Below are 20,044 nucleotides of genomic sequence, written 5' to 3'. Positions count from 1 at the left end.
TAATCAAGTCAAACACACAAGTTGCAGAGGGGGATTGTGATTAAGCAAATTCCAGGTGAAGGCAAAATATCAGCAGTATTACCTGTTTGGAACTCAGAAGGAAAGGCATATTGAACTCAAACCTGGATGAAGAATGAGAAAACTGACTTCAGTCATCTTTGTACAGCAACCACTTCCCAGCATCTGCCATCCAGGTCTCACTGCATGTGTTATTTCAATGCTTGTAAAAGTGCCAGAAAATGTCAGTAAACAGCCTCACAGACAAGGCTCGCATAGGACACTGCTGGGGCTTGGTAACAGCCAAGAATAAATTACATCACTGCACACCACCATCTCATCCACAAGTCAGCTGTTTTACTAGAGAGGCAGGCGTACAAAAACATGGCCAGAACTTGTTTTCTGACACCACCCTAATGTTACGCTGCAATAGCCAAGAGCATAAACAGGCAAATGTCTCGAATGACTGCGGCTATTTATGACAAAATGCTAAAATATAACACTCCTCTAAATGTTACAGCCGTAAACAGCCGTAAACATTTCTATTAGTCATCCTCTCAACCATCATCTCTAGCTTTCCTCCCTGCCCGTGCCCCTCACCCCAATTATAAAGGCTAGATATCTCATACTGCAACAAACTGTAAGAACTGCAACCGTGCCAGTGCTGAACTCATAGTTAAAAAGATGTGGAAAGCTTCAGCTGAGAGGTGACTGGTGTCTTTCCATGTCAAACTTACAAAAACACGGATCAAACATCATGGGACTCTCTACTTAACAGCACTGTGGAGTACCTTCATCACACGGATTACAACGGTTCAAGGCTGCTCATCACTGCCACCATCTCAAATTCAACAAGGGGCTGGTAATAAATGCCAGCCTTGTCAGTGACGTCCAAATCACAAGAATAAATAAAAAAAAGACTGCATGCATTTTATTCCTAACAAAATCAGATCTAGAAATCTTTACATAATCACCAACTTGCACTTAAATAGTGCCTTCAGCAGACTAAAAGATCCCAAGGAGTGTCAAACAAAATTTGACGCCGAGCCCATCAACAGATATTAGGACAGGTGAACAAATGCTTCATCAATGAGGTGGGTTTAAGCAGAGTCTTAAAGAAGGTTAGAGAGGTAGAGAGATTTTTTTTGGGGGTGGGGGGTGGGTTGGTGGGGTGGAATTCGAGCTCAAGTCCTAGGCAGCTGAAGGCATGGCCAACGGTGGAGCAATTAAAATTGGGGATGCTCAGGGGGCCAGAACTGGATGAACACGGAGATCTAGGAGGGTTGTATGTCTGGAGATGGTCACAGAGATAGGGAAAGGCAAGGCCATGGAGGGATTTTAAAACAAGGACGAGTGTCGCCAAACCAGGAGCCAATCAGCGAGCATAAGGGTGAAGGGACTTGGTGAGAGTTAGGATCCGGGCAGCAGAGTTATAGATGAGCTCAAGTTATGGAGGGTGGTAGGTGGCCAAATCCCGATGTAAAAAGATTTCCCCTGACAGTTTAGTTGCAAATTTGCTATCTAGTGCACTGAACTAAAGTGATTAGGAAGATCCCAGATTCCACCCATTAGTGCTGCGTTAGCTGATTTTGGTAGAGGAGCTACAAATGGCTTCGGGACGCTGGGGTAGAGGAAAACGTGTGTGCGTATGTCAGATAAGGAGAGGATCATGCTCAGTACTTTGCCATGATCAAACAGTGCTCTGACAATGTGGAAGAAGAATGGAAACTTTTACAAGGGACTGAAGGGACTCTCATCCTATGCCTTTAGGACCAGACTGGGGGAGGAGAGAAAACTAGAAGAAAAAGGTTGAGGCGCCAAAGAAAAAACAAAATTCACGTAGGATGTCCACAAGTTTCAACTTTGACTCAGATGGTAGCGATCTCACCTTTTCCTTATGGAATGTATTTTATTAAAACCAGAATCAGAGCAAATATTGATTAAAATGCAAACAATTTCTATTAACATCAAATGCTCCTATACTGCCTAAGTCCTGGCACTATTATAACAAATTTCAAAGTGGATGCTCCTCCACACACTGAGAATAGCTATCAGTTTCTGTCAATACGTCCTCACAGTATACAACAACATCCCTGCCACTTGCTGGAATTAAACAGAAATCGAGAAGTGATGTACATTAAACGGAAATATAGTTTTGCCAGAATTTTGGATGGACGCCAACATCACCAGGAGTATTTTTTTTTTAAATCTATGCACATCCTGTCCATGAACCCTTACTTCCTGCTGTTACGATTTTGGTCACTCTTTTGTAGCAACATTCCCCATTTAATTTCTCTCAATCCTACGGTTGTGAGGTGGTTGCAGGCTTCAGGCACTAGGTGGCTCTGTGGATTGAGTTTACAAAGGCTTCCAAACCCATCACAATTTTGCATATAAACAAATGGCATTTGTCAGCTGGCCATGGGGAAAGCCAGGGGCAATTTATTGGTACCTTTATGCTGGGTCAAAACGCTGGAACTCCCTTCCTAACAGCACTGTGGGTGTACCTAGCCCATATGGACTGCAGCGGTTGAAGGCAGCTCACCACCACCTTCTTAGGGATGGGCAATAAATGCTCGCCTTGCCAGCGACACCCACATCCCATGAACGAATTTTTAAAAAAGTATATCAATGTTAACCCAATCAAGACCCCACCATCACTCTGCATACACTTCCTTTGTAATGTGTTTACGCTTTTGCAAGATTCCATACACAAATTCTAGCCAATAGGATAGTGGACGGCAATAGGCATCCGGAAAACTTGGTCGAGTAACAACCTATAGCCCCCATATAATCTCTGGGGTTTTTTCACCCCCTTCCACCGCCCCTCCCCTCCCACCCCACGCCCCCCCCCCCCACCCCCACCCCCCTCCCGCCCCCCCCACCCCCCCCCCTCCCCTCCCCTCCCGCCGCACCCCCCCCACCCCCCCCCTCCCCTCCCCTCCCGCCGCCGCCCCCACCCCACCCCCTCCCGCCCGCACCCCACCCCCACCCCCCTCCCGCCGCACCCCCCCACCCCCCCCCCCTCCCCTCCCCTCCCGCCCGCCCCCCCCCCCCCCACCCCCACCTCCCCTCCCCTCCCCGCCCGCCGCCCCCCCCCCCCCACCCCCCCTCCCCTCCCCTCCCTCCCGCCCCCCCCCCCCCACAAACCACCACCAGCAAACTCCATTCTGTGCAGCATCTGCCTGACAATTCTGTGTCTGAAGTCATTGATATAAGGCCACAAAGGAGCCCGGATACAACAGACAAATCCCAATTGTTCTCTTTACTATATCTAAAGATAAACATCTATTAGTGCTGCTCATAACTGGGTACCAGGCAGCATGAGAAAAGTGTCCTTGTTAAGTTCACCTGACGATTCTCCAGGTCATGGTATTATTTCAAACTTGAAAGATACTTGAATAAACCCACCATTCAGCCATGTCCTTTGTGTCTATTTTTAAATGACAAAACAAATCCAAAATCATGATGTCATTGGCTGATTTCCCAATACTCGTGTCTCCATGGTTTTGCAAGCCCTTTAAGTGTACTGTTCCCCCTGCACGTCTCTAAGCACAGCAGTCATGTCAGGCCTGGGAATGAAAAGTGAAAGAAAGATGCCCATAGTATTCATAGCTCAGAAAAGGCCATTTGGCCCAACTGGTTCATGTTGGTGTTATGCTCTACATCAACCTCCTCCCACTCCACCTCATCTAACCTTATAATTCTTCTATTCCTCTCTTCCCTCATATTTATCTAGCTTCTCCTTAAAAGCATTTATGCTTTTCGCTTCAACTAGTCCACATGGTAGCAAGTTCCATGTTCCAAGCACACGGAGTTTCTCCTGAATTTCTTACTGGATTTATTAGTGACTATCTTGTATTTATAGCCTCCACTTTTGGTCTCCCTCACAAGTGGAAACATCATCTCTATGTCTACCTTATCAAACACTTGCAGAGTTTTAAAGACCTCTCAGTCTTCCCAATTCTAGAAAGTCTGTTCAGACTTTCCCGATAGTTATAACCAGTCATAATCTTGCATTTATATAATGCCTTTCACAATGACGGGTCATAGAGACATAGAGATAAACAGAACTAAAACAGGCCCTTCAGCCCACCGAGTCTGTGCCGACCAACAACCACCCATTTATACTAAACCTACATTAATCCCATATTCTCTACCACATCCCTACACTAGGGGCAATTTACAATGGTCAATTTACCTATCAACCTGCAAGTCTTTGGCTGTGGGAGGAAACCGGAGCACCCGGCGGAAACCCACGAGGTCACAGGGAGAACTTGCAAACTCCGCACAGGCAGCACCCAGAACTGAACCCGGGTCGCTGGAGCTGTGAGGCTGCGGTGCTAACCACTGCACCACCCTAAAAGGTCATCCAAAAGCATTGGACAATCGATGAAGTGCTGTGGACCTGCAGCTGGATAGGGAATGGGACCAGAACCTTCGAACTAGATGCAGAGTGGGATCAGTGCCAACAGCAAGATTGACAGCAAAAGTGAGCATGAAGAGTCTTGATCAGATCCCGTTGGTCAGTAGATTACATTACATGTACCCTGCTCTAGGCTTACAATTTGTTGCATGAGGTGCACATTTACCTGGATTCAGTGGGACTTCCACCGACTTGGAAACATTGTCCATTTCTGGTTTGTCAAAGTCAGTGTAAATATATTCACAGTTGGCTCTTCACTGAAATAGAGGGCGGCACAGTGGCGCAGTGGTTAGCACCGCAGCCTCACAGCTCCAGGACCCGGGTTCGATTCCAGGTACTGCCTGTGTGGAGTTTGCAAGTTCTCCCTGTGTCTGCGTGGGTTTTCTCCGGGTGCTCCGGTTTCCTCCCACAAGTCAAAAGACTTGCAGGTTGATAGGTAAATTGGCCATTATAAATTGTCACTAGTGTAGGTAGGTGGTAGGGAAATATAGGGACAGGTGGGGATGTTTGGTAGGAATATGGGATTAGTGTAGGATTAGTATAAATGGGTGGTTGATGTTCGGCACAGACTCGGTGGGCCGAAGGGCCTGTTTCAGTGCTGTATCTCTCTCTAATCTAATCTCATCAGAAGTCAACAAATCAGGTTTGTTAAATGTTTCCCCCTTTTAACACTGGCAGAGAGACAAACATTCTTCATCAAGTATCATTTTAACGCTATAGATGTTTTTAAGTTGCTGCACTGGTTTCCGTGTATATCAGCACATGGCATCATGCTCCCCTTTACATAACTAATCTGAGTCATTCTCTACCAGGGACCAGGTTAAAAGTGCGGCTGGCAAGCCTAGCTCTCTGCTACAGCGTAGACAAAGTCAGGTAGGAGAGAAATATAGATGTACTGCCAGCTGCAGATATATTAAAAGAACATACTAAAAACATACTAAGGAGAGGAAACACATGCAACTTTAAAAGAAATGAAAGAATACTGAAACCTGGGGATGATTCAGTGAAAATCTTTGAAGGTAGCAGGATAGGTTACCAAAGCAGTTAATGAAGTGTATGGGATCCTGGGCTTTATAAACGTCAGCACAGAGTACAAAAGCCATAAAGTTCTGCTAATTGTACATAAAACAGTAGCTCGACGGCAGCTGGAGCATTGTGTCCAATTCTGGACACTCCACTTTAGGAAGGTCGTGAAGGCTTTGAAGAGGGTGCAGATGGGATTTATCAGATGGTTCCAAGGACGAAGGATTACAGTTCTGTGAATAAGCTGGAGATAAGGGCAGAGAAGGCGCGGAGGAGATTTGATAGAGGAGTTTAAAAACATGAAGGGCTTGGATAGAGTAAATAAAAATAAATTGCTTCCAAAGGCTGGTCGATAACCAGAGGGCACAGATTTAAGATGATTGACAAAAGAACCAGAGATGGCACGAGAAATAACTTTTTTTTTACGCAAGTGGTTAGAATTTGGAATACACTGCCTGATAGGGTGTTAGTAGCAGATTCAATAAGGGAATAATTCCCTTTAAAAAGGGAATTGGATAAATACTTGGAGAAATGGTAGAGCCAGGGAATGGGACTAATTAGATTACTCTTTGAAAGAGCTGGCACAGACTCGATGGACCAAATGGCCTTATTTTGTGCTGTATTGTTATAAAATTTTATAAAAAGGGCCATGCAAAAATTCAATTTCCTCACAGTAGAAGAGATGGACACTCCTCCTGCTCTTCAGAATAACATTCAAGCAATTGAGAAAGCAAGATGGGACAGATCTCAAATGAATCAGCTGTTTGCACCTTTTGTTTTTAAGAAAGGGATCCCAAGTGGTGTAACTTGCTCTGAAAACAATTTTGCTTTTGGAAGACAAAAAACTGTTCTAAAGCAAGACTTGTGAATTGTGGATGTTTCAAGTTTCAAAGCTCATGAAATATAGTAGCAGACAATGATTACTTACTTGGATTACAGCTGCATCAGTTTTTTTTCCTCTCTATCCAATAGCCATGCTTCCTCCCCACCAGAAGACATGCCAGCTAGCCTAACAAACCACAAAAACATGCCTATCTAACGCAGGGTTTAACAGAACACCACCACAAAGCCTTTCCCAACACTCGGTTCTCCACTGCTCATACATTTCATCCACCCATTGCAAATAAGTCTTCAAAAGGAAATATTTGCAGGGTTATAGGCAAAGAGCATGGGAAATGGTAACTCTTTTCGAGAGCTGATAGAGACATAATTGGCCAAGTGGCTTTCTTCTGTGTTGTAGAATGCTAGGAGTTATGCTGTGATTCCTGATGTGTTTGCAATTTTGCATAATAGGTAGAATTTTCCTTAAAAGTAACTTTTTGAGCCAAAGAGCAATTGATAAATAACAAAAGGTCTGTAGATGTTTGGTAAAAAAAAAACATGTTGACCTGGTAGAATATCAAAGTATTACTTAAATATGGGGGTGGAGGGTGTCATCTAAATTTTCCCCATGGGTACAATTAACCTCAGTGATGTACAAGCACTATACATGGTACCAACTGACTCCCTATATCTTGGTTTCATTCCGATAAATAATAATTTAACTGATTCCCCACTACCACAGACATCCCAATTAACAGGATTGGATTGTAGACAATGACAATCGTAATGAGACAGATATACAATTACATAGGAACAGGAGTAGGCCATTCTGCCCCTTAATCCATTCAATTAGATCATGGCTAATCTGAACCTCAAATCCATCTACCGTCTTTGCTCTGAATCCTTTGATTCTCTTATGTAACAAGAACTTATCTATCACACTCTAGAAACTTTCAATTGGCCTAGCATCCACTGCTATGTGGTGGGGTGGGGGGGGGGGGGAAAGAATGTTCCAGATTCCACTACCCCTTAATGATCTAGATCTAATTTCAAGATTATCCCTCCTGTTCAGGATTACCCCACCAGAATAACAACTTTACTGTATCTACCCATCAAATCCCTTTATCATCTTAAAACACCTCAATTAGACTGGTGATTCTCAAACTGGGGTCCACTGACCCCAGGGATCCGCAAAATTATTCAGCAACAGCCAGAGGCGAGTTTGATGCAAGCTTGGAGGTGGGTTAAGAGTGCGGTCGCCACGTGTGTAGTGCAGAGTAGATTGGCTGTTTTACCTCGGAGGGGAGCACACATGGAGCAGCACTGAGGGCAACAGGAAGATCCACAGTTGCCAAGGTTGGGAGTGGCCACTAGGTGAGTTCAGCCTTGTTCAAGAGAGGGGAGTTTTTAAAAAAATATTTATGCACTACATACTGTGCAGTGAGAAGCAGGCACACCTATCTCGCTAATATCTGTAAGTAAATACCTTTTTCCTTAAAAGCATTATTAAAACACTCTTTTTAAATGCAGCACTTCTGTATTATGAGCATAATATAGTATAATAATTTAGATGGGGGCTCCGGGATTACTAATCCATTTGACATAGGGTCCTTCAACTAAAAAGGTTAGAGAACCACTGGATTAGATTTTCCCTCCACAGTCAACACAAGCCAAATTGTTGCACTTTAACCCTTTAAGCCCTGGCATCATTCTGCACGCTATTTTCATACTTCCTCAAATAAAGTTTTATCCGAGGCACTTGTGACTCGCATCTTTACAATTATAGCACAAACTGATTAAAGGTGGGAAGCACGTAACAAAGCAACTTCCTCAAGAAGATTTCTTTCAAAAGCTTTATATAAAGCAAACACCATATTGCAAATAAAATTCGCCATGTGAATGCAGTTACATACCAGGCCTTTTGTAGCCCCTCCACTTCCCTCCACCCATCCTCCCTTCAGCCATCCTCCCACTTCTGCACACAAAACAATCTTTTTAGTCAGGGCACTTGACTGTCCCAAAAAAAAAAAAATCAAGACTTTCAGCTTTGTTCTGAACACAAATTTTCCCCGCCCTCGCATACATGGAGCAGTAAGTGAGGAGAGTAGTTTTTAAAAAAAAAATTTTTAACACTTGCAATAAAAACAGGGCCAAGGATACACTCTCTTCACCAATAAATTCCAAGGTCATAAAGACTTGAATATTGTTCTGGTATGTGGATATATTTTGCAAAGCATCTTCCCCCATGCCCCTGGACAGGATACAAGCAGCAGTTTCACTGATGGGAAATATTTCCCTGACCTTCAGCTTCCGACTTCTCTTTCTCAGTCTGTTTTGTCAACACTGCTATAGTCACCGGTCTCGTGAATCTCTCTCTCGGTTCAAATTATTTGCATGCTCGTACCCTGCGCGCACACTGTTGAAATCAAGAGTCTATCTTTTCCTACTTGTTTGCTCCCAGAACCTCAAAACTGTGGAATTAGTTATTACTAATATTTACAATATTTATCCCTCAATCTTCAGCACAAAAACAGATTTGGTCATCGTCACATTGCTGTTTGTGGGCACTTGCTACGCGCAATTTGGTTGTCATGTTTCTCACAACAGTGATTACACTTCAAACAAGTACTTCATTAGCTGTAAAGCACTTTGGGGTAAATAAAAACAAGAAATGCTGGAACCACTCAGCAGGTCTGGCAGCATCTGTGAAAAGAGAAACAGAGTTAACGTTTCGGGTCAGTGACCCTTCTTCAGAGCACTTTGGGGTGTCCAGTGGTTGTGAAAGGTGCTATATAAATGCAAGTCTTTCTTAAGGTTAAACCCAGCAACTACTGGCCAATCAGTTTAACCTCAGTGGTGGGAAAGCTTTTAGAAACGATAATCCAGGATAAAATTAACAGTCACTTGGTCATGGGTGTATTAATTAAGGAAAGCCAGCACAAAATTGTTAAAGGCAAATCATGTTTAACTAACCTGATTGAGCTTTTTTGATGAGGTAACACAGAGGGTTGATGAGGGTAATGCAGTTGATGTGGTGTATGTGAACTTCCAAAATGTGTTTGACAAAGTGCCACATAACAGGCTTGTCAGCAAAGTTAGAGCCCATGGAATAAAAGGGACAGTGGTGGCATGGATACACAGTTGACTGAGTGACAAGAAACAGAGTGGTGGTGAACGTTCTTTTTTGGACTGAAGGAAGGTATGCAATGGTGTTCCCCAGGATTAGGACCACTGCTTTTCTTGATGTGTATTAATGACTTAGACGTGGATGTGCAGGGCACAATTTCAAAATTTGCAGATGACAAAACTTGGATGTATTGTAAACTGTGAGGAGGGTAGTGATGGATTTCAAGAGGCTAGTAGAATGGGCAGACACATGGGAGATGAAATTTAATGCAGAGAAAAGCATGAAGTACACCTTTTGATAGGAAGAACCAGGAAAGGCAATGGAAAATAAAGAACACAATTCTAAAGGGGGTAAAGGAACAGAGACTTGGGGGGGGGGGGGGGGGGGGAGAGAGGTGGGGGTGGTGCACATAAATCACTGAAGGTGGCAGGGCAGGCTGAGAAAGTGTTTAAAAAAGCATAGGGGATCCTGGGATTTATAAATAGAGGCATAGAGCACAAAAGCAAGAAAGCTATAATGAGCCTTTATAAAACACTAGTTCGGCCTCAACTGGAGTAATGTATCCAATTCTGAGCAGTGCATTTCAGGAGGGATGTGAAGAGAGTGCAAGGATTCGGTTATAGAAGTGACATTGGTCCCAAGAAAAGCATCCAAAGCAAAAACAGTCCAAAAATGCAGCAGGCCTTCATCAGATTGCACAGCTCATCATCCATGGAGTAGTTTTGCTCTTTCATAAGTCAGAAGGTTGGCTGATTCCAGCAAGCCAGTTCAAGATACACTTTTTTAAAAATATATAAAACTTCAGTGTTCAGCTAGTGATAAAAAGACAATCAAATGTTATCTCTCCAGGTTATCAACTTGAGGTTCCCATTAATTATCTGCAAGGTGACAACTCAGAGGTCTGCCCAATTTTAAGAGTGCATGTATACACCACAATGGAAAGTGTGCCTGATCAATGCACACTGCATTGTAAATGTGGTAGTCACTACAACACCCCTCTCGTGTCACATCAGTATGTTTTAGAAAAATCCTCTCTCATATCTTAACAGTCACATCCCAAGTGCAGCCCATTCGTTTGAAGTCTGGTATTCCATTGATAATGAAGGGCCCTCAATCTGATATTTTGAGCGTATTGATTAAGAAAGGGGCTCAGTTTAAACTTCAGACTTAAGTGGCTGTAAAGAATTGCATTTGGTCAACAACAGATCAACCCCAGATAGATAGTGGCACCCAGTCAGTACATTGACATAGAATTAGCAAAGCAGGCACCGGGAGGAAGATCTGCAAACGAAGAGTTCCGTATCTGTTGACTTACTTTGACACCATGTTGCTGCGTACAAGCAATAGCTCTAGAGCAGGATAGAGAAACATTCTGGCTGATACAGACAAGTGCACATGCCATTTCGTTTTACATTGCAGCTTGTTTCTTGCATGCATGGAGCCAGAATGGGACCTCCCCCCACCCCACCCTGCCCCCACCCCCCCTGCTGTTGCCTGCATGGGGGTTGGGTTACTTATCAGGGTTACTTATCAAGGTTACTGCTTGCAGCACAACAACAACTCACCCATGTTCCTTCTCAATAAAAGCACCTTGACAAAGCACTGTATGGACAGAGCACTTGTATGGATAACTCTGTTGTTGCCATGGCACTTTTTTGATTGATGAGCCGTAAAGACAAAATAAAAAGTGCCATCGCTGCAATTGAGATGTTAATTTCCATAAATTGCACTAATCCCAGCTAAACAAATCCAATAATTTTCAAAATTTAATAAAATCTCAACCATTAGCCGTAATGGTAGCTCAAGAATATTCATACTGGAATTGGAACAAAATTATTATATTTGCATCATACAAACATTCAGTCAAGGACACAAAGGACACAAAAGAATGGAACTTTTGACAGGCTTCACTTCTCCCATCTCTTTACAGTTAACTTTCTGCCTACTTTTTTGATTTGATTTAGAGATACAGCACTGAAACAGGCCCTTCGGCCCACCGAGTCTGTGCCGACCATTAACCACCCATTTATACTAATCCTACACTAATCCCATATTCCTACCACATCCTCACCTGTCCCTATATTCCCCTACCACCTACCTATACTAGGGGCAATTTATAATGGCCAATTTACCTATCAACCTGCAAGTCTTTTGGCTGTGGGAGGAAACCGGAGCACCCGGAGAAAACCCACGCAGACACAGGGAGAACTTGCAAACTCCACACAGACAGTACCCAGAATTGAACCCGGGTCGCTGGAGCTGTGAGGCTGCGGTGCCGCTGGCACAGTGGTAACAGTTTGCTGGCATTTATTGCACTGCCTTTCACCAACATGTCAATGTTAGTTAGGTCACAGTCACACTTCAAACTGCACACATTTGCACACACAGGTGGAACTGGACCGAGGTGTTCAGGTGAAAAGTCAGAGTCTTGGACATTTCTCACATAGCTGAGCCCCTAAAAGTCAGCATTTCTACAAATGTTTTGTGGATCGCCCTGTGTGTTGGAATTGTTCAGTTCAGCATCAATAACTTATAACAGACACAGTACACCAACCAGTGTGTGCATTCACCCCGTTTAACACCTTTCCTCATTGCTACTCCAACGACAACTCATTTTCCATCATAATAGACACAAGAAATGCTGGAAATACTCAGCAGGTCTGGCAGCATCTGTGGAGAGAGAAGCAGAGTTAACGTTTCAGGTCAGTGGTCCTGAGTATTTCTTGTTTTTACCTCTTTAACAATGCTGTGTCGAAGCATCAACTTCGATTGTGCGCTGAGCAATGATCAGCATCTAACCCTTTCCCTTGCTCAGATGCATCTCTTTTGACCTTTAAACACAATTAACTATCGCGTGCTTTCTTTGGGCAACTGTTAGTGCTTTCAAGGGAGGGCAGAAATTGGTGCTTGGCAGATTTTTATCTGCCAAGACTTTTATTTCAGATTTCCAGCATCCGCAGTATTTTGCTATTATTTTATTGTTAAAGAGGTGCCATCCCACAAATGAGATATTAAAGTGAAGCTGCACTGCCTGCTTGAGGTGAATGTTGAAGTGCTCCTGACATTATCTGAAGAGAAGCAGGGAGTTTTCCCAGTGTCCCAGTCAACACTCCTCTTTTAACCAATACTGCCAAAAACAGATCAAGTGGTCAGCCATCGCAGTGCCCGTTTCTGGCACGTTCTGATCAAGAACGACTCCATGTTTGCTTACAGAGCAACATTCCACTTGAAAAATAATTAGTTGCACCTTAGGAGGACTAATGCGGAAAAATAATAAATCATAAATGGCACAATTTTGAAAAGTGCAGATGATCAAGAGACTTTAGGGTCAATACACACAAATCATTAAAGGTAGGAGAAAAGGTGGAAGAGTGGTTAGATAGGCAAAAAGAGACAAGCAGAAATCCCAGAGAGAAGAGCAGAATCTCTTCAAGGCAGCCATTCCTGGAAGAGAAGTGGCAGGAATTAAACACAAATAAAAGCAAAATACTGCGGATGCTGGAATTATTTTATTTTATTTTTTACAGAAAGCGGCACAGTGGCGCAGTGGTTTGAGTGGCACAGTGGCGCAGTGGTTAGCACCGCAGCCTCACAGCTCCAGGAACCTGGGTTCAACTCTGGGTACTGCCTGTGCGGAGTTTGCAAGTTCTCCCTGTGTCTGCGTGGGTTTCCTCCGGGTGCTCCGGTTTCCTCCCACATGCCAAAGAATTGCAGGTTGATAGGTAAATTGGCCATTATAAATTGCCCCTAGTATCGGTAGGTGGTAGGGGAATATAGGGACAGGTGGGGATGTGGTAGGAATATGGGATTAGTGTAGGATTAGTATAAATGGATGGTTGATGGTCGGCACAGACTCGGTGGGCCGAAGGGCCTGTTTCAGTGCTGTATCTCTAAATAAATAAATAAAAGTGCTGGAAATACACAACAGGTCCAACAGCATCTGTGGAGAGAGAAACAGAATTAAGGTTTCAGGTCTGTAACCTTCCATCAGAACAGCATCCACAGTATTTTGCTTTTATTTTCGCGGTCAAAAAGGCATTTGCTTTACTTGGGATTATAAATGGAGGCACAGACTATAAAAGGAAAGCGATCATGCTATAACTTTACAAATCACTGGTTAGGCCTCAGCTGGAATATTGTGGACAATTCTGGGCACCCCACTTCAGGGAAGATGCAAAGGCCATAGGTCCCATGATTCTAAAGGGTACAGAGGAGGTTTACCAGAATAGAAACATAGAAAATAGGCGCAGGAGTAGGCCATTTGGCCCTTCAGGCCTGCTCCGCCATTCAAAAAAGATCATGGCTGATCGTCTAATTCAGTACCCTGTTCCCGCTTTCTCCCCATATCCCTTGATCCCTTTGGCATTAAGAAATATATCTATCTCCTTCTTGAATATATTTAATGATTTGGCCTCCACTGCCTTCTGCGGTAGAGAATTCCACAGGTTCACCACCCTCTGAGTGAAGAAATTTCTCCTCCTCATGGTTCTAAATGGCATACCCTGTATCCTGAGACTGTGACCCCTGGTTCTGGACTCCCCAGCCATCGGGAACATCCTTCCTGCATCTATCCTGTCCAGGCCTGTTAGAATTTTATAGGTTTCTATGAGATCCCCTCTCATTCTTCCAAACTCTAGTGAATATAGGCCTAGTCAACCCAATCTCTCCTCATATGTCAATCCTGCCATCCCAGGAATCAGCCTAGTAAATCATCTTTGCACTCCCTCCATGGCAAGAACATCTTTCCTCAGATAAGGAGAACAAAACTGCACACAATACTCCAGATGTGGTCTCACCAAGGCCCCGTATAACTTCAGTAAGACATCCTTGCTCCTGTACTTTATGTCACCATGGATGAGGGAATTCAGTTATGAGGAGAGTTTGGAAAAGTTAGGACTGCTCTCCTTGGAACAGAGAAGGATAAGAGGTAACCTAATAGATATTTGAAACCATGAGAGGTTTTGATAGAGCAGATAGAGAAAAAAACTCTTGCGAGTGAGTCAACAACCAGAGGTCATAGATTCAAAATCATTGGCAAATGATTCAGAGGGGAGATGAGGCGACATTTTTGCACTCAGTTGTCGGAATCTGGATGCTGTCCCTGAAAAGGTATGGAAAGCTGGTTCCGAAAATAATTGGAAAAGGGAGTTGGGCAGATACTCGGGGATTTGAAATTTACAGGGTTACATGATAAAAAGCCGGGGTGTGGCACTAAGCATGACTGCTCTTTTGAACAGCCAGCACAGGCACAAAGGGCTGAATGGCCTTTCTCATGCTGCACGTTTCTGATTCTATCAGCATCTGGAGACAATTTGTTGATGTAGTGCAAAACATAATTGCAAGTATTTCTTTAAACTAAAACACCCCCACATTTCAGAACATGTTTAATTACAGTAGCAATACCACAGAGTCCATACATTTGCCTGTTACTGTCTGGTGTTTTAAAATGGTGAGCCATACCATATTGAAGCTGAGGTAATTCAACCACAGAACATACAATCATCACAAGGATCGTGCTCAGCTGGCAAGACATGCGAGTGAGCCTTATCATTTCTGATAAAACTAAAGGGAGTTCCCGTAAGCTTACAAGGACAGGCTTTAAATGCGGTTGTCTGAGGACACATCTACAGTGAGAAAAAGGGAAGTTCTCAGTGCTGAGACAGCATTGGGAAATATGGCATTTTCCCAGCAATACAAAGATTCTAACAACTTTTATAGCTACGGGCCCTGACAATATTCTGGCAATAGTACTGGAGACTTGTGCTCCAGAACTTGCCGCGCCCCTAGCCAAGCTGTTCCAGTACAGCTACAACACTGGCATCTACCCAGCAATGTGGAAAATTGCCCAGGTATGTCCTGTACACAAAAAGCAGGACAAGTCCAACCCGGCCAATTACCGCCCCATCAGCCTACTCTCAATCATCAGTAAAGTGATGGAAGGTGTCATCAACAGTGCCATCAAGCGGCACTTGCTTAGCAACAACCTGCTCAGTGACGCTCAGTTTGGGTTCCGCCAGGGCCACTCAGCTCCTGACCTCATTACAGCCTTGGTTCAAACATGGATAAAAGAGCTGAACTCAAGAGGTGAGGTGAGAGTGACTGCCCTTGACATCAAGGCAGCATTTGACCGAGTATGGCATCAAGGAGTCCACACAAAACTGAGGTCAATGGGAATCAGGGGGAAAACCCTCCGCTGGCTGGAGTCATACCTAGCACAAAGGAAGATGGTTGTGGTTGTTGGAGGTCAATCATCTGAGCTCCAGGACATCACTGCAGGAGTTCCTCAGGGTAGCGTCCTAGGCCCAACCATCTTCAGCTGCTTCATCAATGACCTTCCTTCAATCATAAGGTCAGAAGTTGGGATGTTCGCAGATGATTGCACAATGTTCAACACCATTCGTGACTCCTCAGATACTGAAGCAGTCCGTGTAGAAATGCAGCAAGACCTGGACAATATCCAGGCTTGGGCTGATAAGTGGCAAGTAACATTCGTGCCACACAACTGCCAGGCAATGACCATCTCCAACAAGAGAGAATCTAACCATCTCCCCCTGACATTCAACGGCATTAGCATCGCTGAATCCCCCACTATCAACATCCTAGGGGCTACCGTTGACCAGAAACTGAACTGGAGTAGCCATATAAATACCGTGGCTACAAGAGCAGGTCAGAGGCTAGGAATCCTGAGGTGAGTAACTTACCTCCTGACTCCCCAAAGCCTGTCCACCATCTACAAGGCACAAGTCAGGAGTGTGATGGAATACTCTCCACTTGCCTGGATGGGTGCAGCTCCAATAACACTCAAGAAGCTCGACACCATCCAGGACAAAGCAGCCCGCTTGATTGGCACCCCATCTACAAACACTCACTCACTCCCTCCACCACCAACGTACAGTGGCAGCAGTGTGTACCATCTACAAGATGCACTGCAGCAATGCACCAAGGCTCCTCAGACAGCACCTTCCAAACCCGTGACCTCTACCAACTAGAAGGACAAGGGCAGCAAATACATGGGAACACCACCACCTGCAAGTTCCCCTCCAAGTCACACACCATCCTGATTTGGAACTATATCGCCGTTCCTTTACTGTTGCTGGGTCAAAATCCTGGAACTCCCTTCCTAACAGCACTGTGGGTGTACCTACCCCACATGGACTGCGGCGGGTCAAGGCGGTAGCTCACCACCACCTTCTCAAGGGCAATTAGGGATGGGCAATAAATGCTGGCCTAGCCAGCGACGCCCACATCCCATGAATGAATAAAAAAAAACTTTTTTAGCTGAATTCTTTATGAAGGAGGAGGTCAGTGGTAAGAGAAAGAGAATGTTTTTTGGACAATTACATCAACATCAGTATTAAATGCAGCACAAGAGTAAAGCTCCCGTTGTCCCAGGATTTTCTCTGACTACACCAGGAGCATGATTTTCCCCCAGCTTCCTACCCTCACCCTTACAGTCTCAGTCACATTGGCAATTTTGTATTGAGAGATTAGGAAAGGCAAAGGAACACTTACTGTGCTTCCGGGCCGGCGTCCCTCTTGCTGCTGAAGCTGGGTGCAGTCCCAGCAGTGGCCACCACTCCCCGTGGCGCTGCTGGGACAGAGAGCTGCCAGCCTGCTGATAACGTCTCCCAACATAAAATTCCAGCAAAGGAGTCAGTCTAAATGTTCCAGACAATGACAGGCAACTGGCGGCACTTTTGTAACTAACAGTGTAGAACTGAACCACTCAGGCCAAAAAGGTTTCAGCTTCCATTCAGGGTCGGTGCTGAATTAATTCGCCTCAGCCAGCTTACAGCAGGGGCTTTCAGTGGGCTCAGTTAGTTGGGATGGGGAGGGAGAGAAAGAAGATCACTCCCACTCCTAATCTCTACGCAGTGACTCTGGCCATATGGTTTGCAAATACCTAGCATTGGACCTAGCTGCGATACCTCTCAATGCTGATCAGCCCACACTAACCATCTAGGCTGGCGCATTATGAATGGCCGCATGGAGAAGATGCCAAGGCTGTTAGCGCCAGGGGAAGCATATCTTTGGGGTGAAAGACAGAGAAATGGGGGGGGTGGGCGGGGGCGGAGTGGAAGGGACAGGGGAATGGTGGAGGGAAAAATTAGTGCAAGCATGTCAGGTCTTTCCATGTTTGTTGATCCAGAATGGAAAAAGTAGAGCAGCTGTGCTTGGTCACTGGAACTTACTTGTACTTACTTCTGCAAACTTGGCGTCATCCAAAACTCTGATCCCCGTGTCCTTACTCACACCAAGTCCCATTCCACCATCATCCCTGTGATCGCTGACTTATACTGGCTCCTGGCCAAGCAACACCTCGATTTTACAATTCTCATCATTGCTTTCAAATCCCTCCATGGCCTTGTTCCTCCCTATTTCTGTAACCTACTCCACTCTTTCAACCCTCGAAGATATCGGCGCTCATTTAATTCTTCATTCTTGAGCACCTCCAAATTTAATTGTTCACAATTGGCAACAATTCCCTCCCTAAACCTCTCCGCCTCTCTACCTTTCTTTCCTCCTTCAAGACACTCCTTAAAAAATCTGCTTCTTTGACAAAGCTTTTGGCCATCTGCTGTCATCTTGTCTTATGTAGCTCTGTGTCAAATCTTGCTTTATAATGCTATGAAATGCCTTGGACTTTTTTTTTACATTAAAGGCACTATATAAATACAAACTGTTGTTCTAAAAGGTGGTGAACGTGTCAAATACAGATCTGATAACGCTATTGTCAAAAGAGGTTTTGTTCAGTAGTTAGTAATACCTCTCCAGCATAAAGCATAAAATGACTGTAAAGTAACGATTCCAGAAATTCTGTGTACACATCACTTTATTTATTTATTTTAATTTTTTTTTTTAAGAGATACAGCACTGAAACAGGCGCTTCAGACCACCGAGTCTGTGCCGACCAACAACCACCCATTTATACTAACCCTACAGTAATCCCATATTCCCTACCACCTACCTAAACTAGGGGCAATTTACAATGGCCAATTTACCTATCAACCTGCAAGTCTTTGGCGGTGGGGGGAAACCGGAGCACCCGGAGAAAACCCACTTGGTCACAGGGAGAACTTGCAAACTCCGCACAGGCAGTACCCAGAATTGAACCCGGGTCCCTGGAGCTGTGAGGCTGTGGTGCTAACCACTGCACCACTGAAAATACCCTTGCAATACAAGCTGTTGGAATTTTATACAAGTGAGTAATTACTGTATGACAAATCCCAACCGAACAGATTAATGAGAATTAAATGCAGAGGCTTACTGTAAAAGTCAATAAAGATAAAGCATTTCTTTTGTCACATCAATGCAAAGATTTTTGGGGTTGGCTGCAGATCAGGATGTTTAACAGGCAAGAAATGGGATGGGCATGCTCAGAATCAGCAAGTTAATTTAAATGCCCCACCAGACAATGACAATTCACCCAAAAAAATTAATAGAATTCAAGTAGAGGTTGCAAAACCAGCAAAGATTTGGTGAGGTTGACAAATACTGCGGTTGGATGTACTACAGCTACTGATTCAAGGTTGGTAGACGCAGAATTGCTAATCAGCCAGTGGTAGCTGATATAGAGTCAGCTAGGAGACTGCTACATGAGTAAATTCTTTAACATACTGAATGTGGCTGAATCTCCCCCTCCAGCAGTTTTTAAACCCAGTTTTACTGCTCTTCAATAATATCGAATGCCCAGATCATGCGAGGCTCTTTTCGCAACGGCATCTGAAACATTACAGAGTCAGATTGAGGTGAGAGTATAATGTTAAAGTTTGTGTTCAAGGATAGAGCCCTATTCCCTCACTGCATATTGGTGTTGGCTCAGCAAGGTCAGTCTGCAGTACAACTCCAGGTGGTGGGTTTGAAGGTCAAGTCTCTGATCAGTTTAACGACCTTTGTCACAGTGCCAAATGTGCAGTCAACACAACACTTCAACATCAGTTAGGTTAAAGTCCATTGTGAAAAATAAAAGAGTTGGGATACTATTTCCTGCAGTGCTCAACTGCATGGCTTTGTGCTTCTTAAAAAGTGTCCGTCAGTCTTCTGCTACAAACGCTCACCAAGCCTTTACATGAATACATGCAACAGACACACATGCACTCTGACACACGTATGCACTCACATTCACACTCACTTCCATACTCCTAAGTAAACACTCTCATATATATGAGAGAGAGCAGACTTCAGGAAATAATGTTTAACTTTTTACAAAAGGAACACTTCAATCTTAACATAATAGGATCAGAAGTAGGCCATTCGGCCCCTCAGGTCTGCTCCGCCATTCAATAAGATCAAGCCTGATCTTCTACCTCAACTCCACCTTCTTGCCCTATCCCCATATCCCTCAATTTCCAAAATCTATCGATCTCTCCTTTGAATATACTAGTGCCATAACTACCAACATTGTTGTTGCGCATAACCTACCAGTTTTAAAAAACGTTCCTGTCTGTCACTACAGGCTTAACACATCTTCCAAATGTAATACTAATTTTAGGAGCAACAAATCCCAATATTACTTTTGGGATGGTCAGTGCAATAAAGGACTTATGCACCAGTACAGAATCCAGCAGGTTACTGCGTTATACAGGAATGACAGCTGTACCATTACCGGGCACAACATGTTCACGTTTCAACCAGAAAATTTCAGGTTG

The 20,044-nt window shown here is 44.2% G+C and overlaps 1 protein-coding gene across 2 annotated transcripts in view; it reads right to left on the bottom strand.

The window, feature by feature from the left end:
• wbp1la (WW domain binding protein 1-like a) overlaps positions 1–20,044 on the bottom strand; it is an 82,353-nt gene that overhangs the window by 33,511 nt on the left and 28,798 nt on the right. Inside the window, exon 2 of one of the 2 annotated variants that reach the window (XM_068053071.1) lies at positions 83–122. The exons of the other annotated variant lie outside the window; for it this stretch is intronic. Coding sequence (XP_067909172.1) covers positions 83–109 — 27 coding nt within the window. The 5' untranslated portion in view covers positions 110–122. The remainder of the gene's footprint in view (positions 1–82; positions 123–20,044) is intronic. 2 annotated transcript variants of the gene reach the window in all.

The sequence above is a fragment of the Heterodontus francisci genome, chromosome 20 (assembly GCF_036365525.1).
Source record: "Heterodontus francisci isolate sHetFra1 chromosome 20, sHetFra1.hap1, whole genome shotgun sequence".
Lineage (NCBI taxonomy): Eukaryota > Metazoa > Chordata > Chondrichthyes > Heterodontiformes > Heterodontidae > Heterodontus > Heterodontus francisci.
This window is presented reverse-complemented; position numbering and strand designations above follow the sequence as displayed.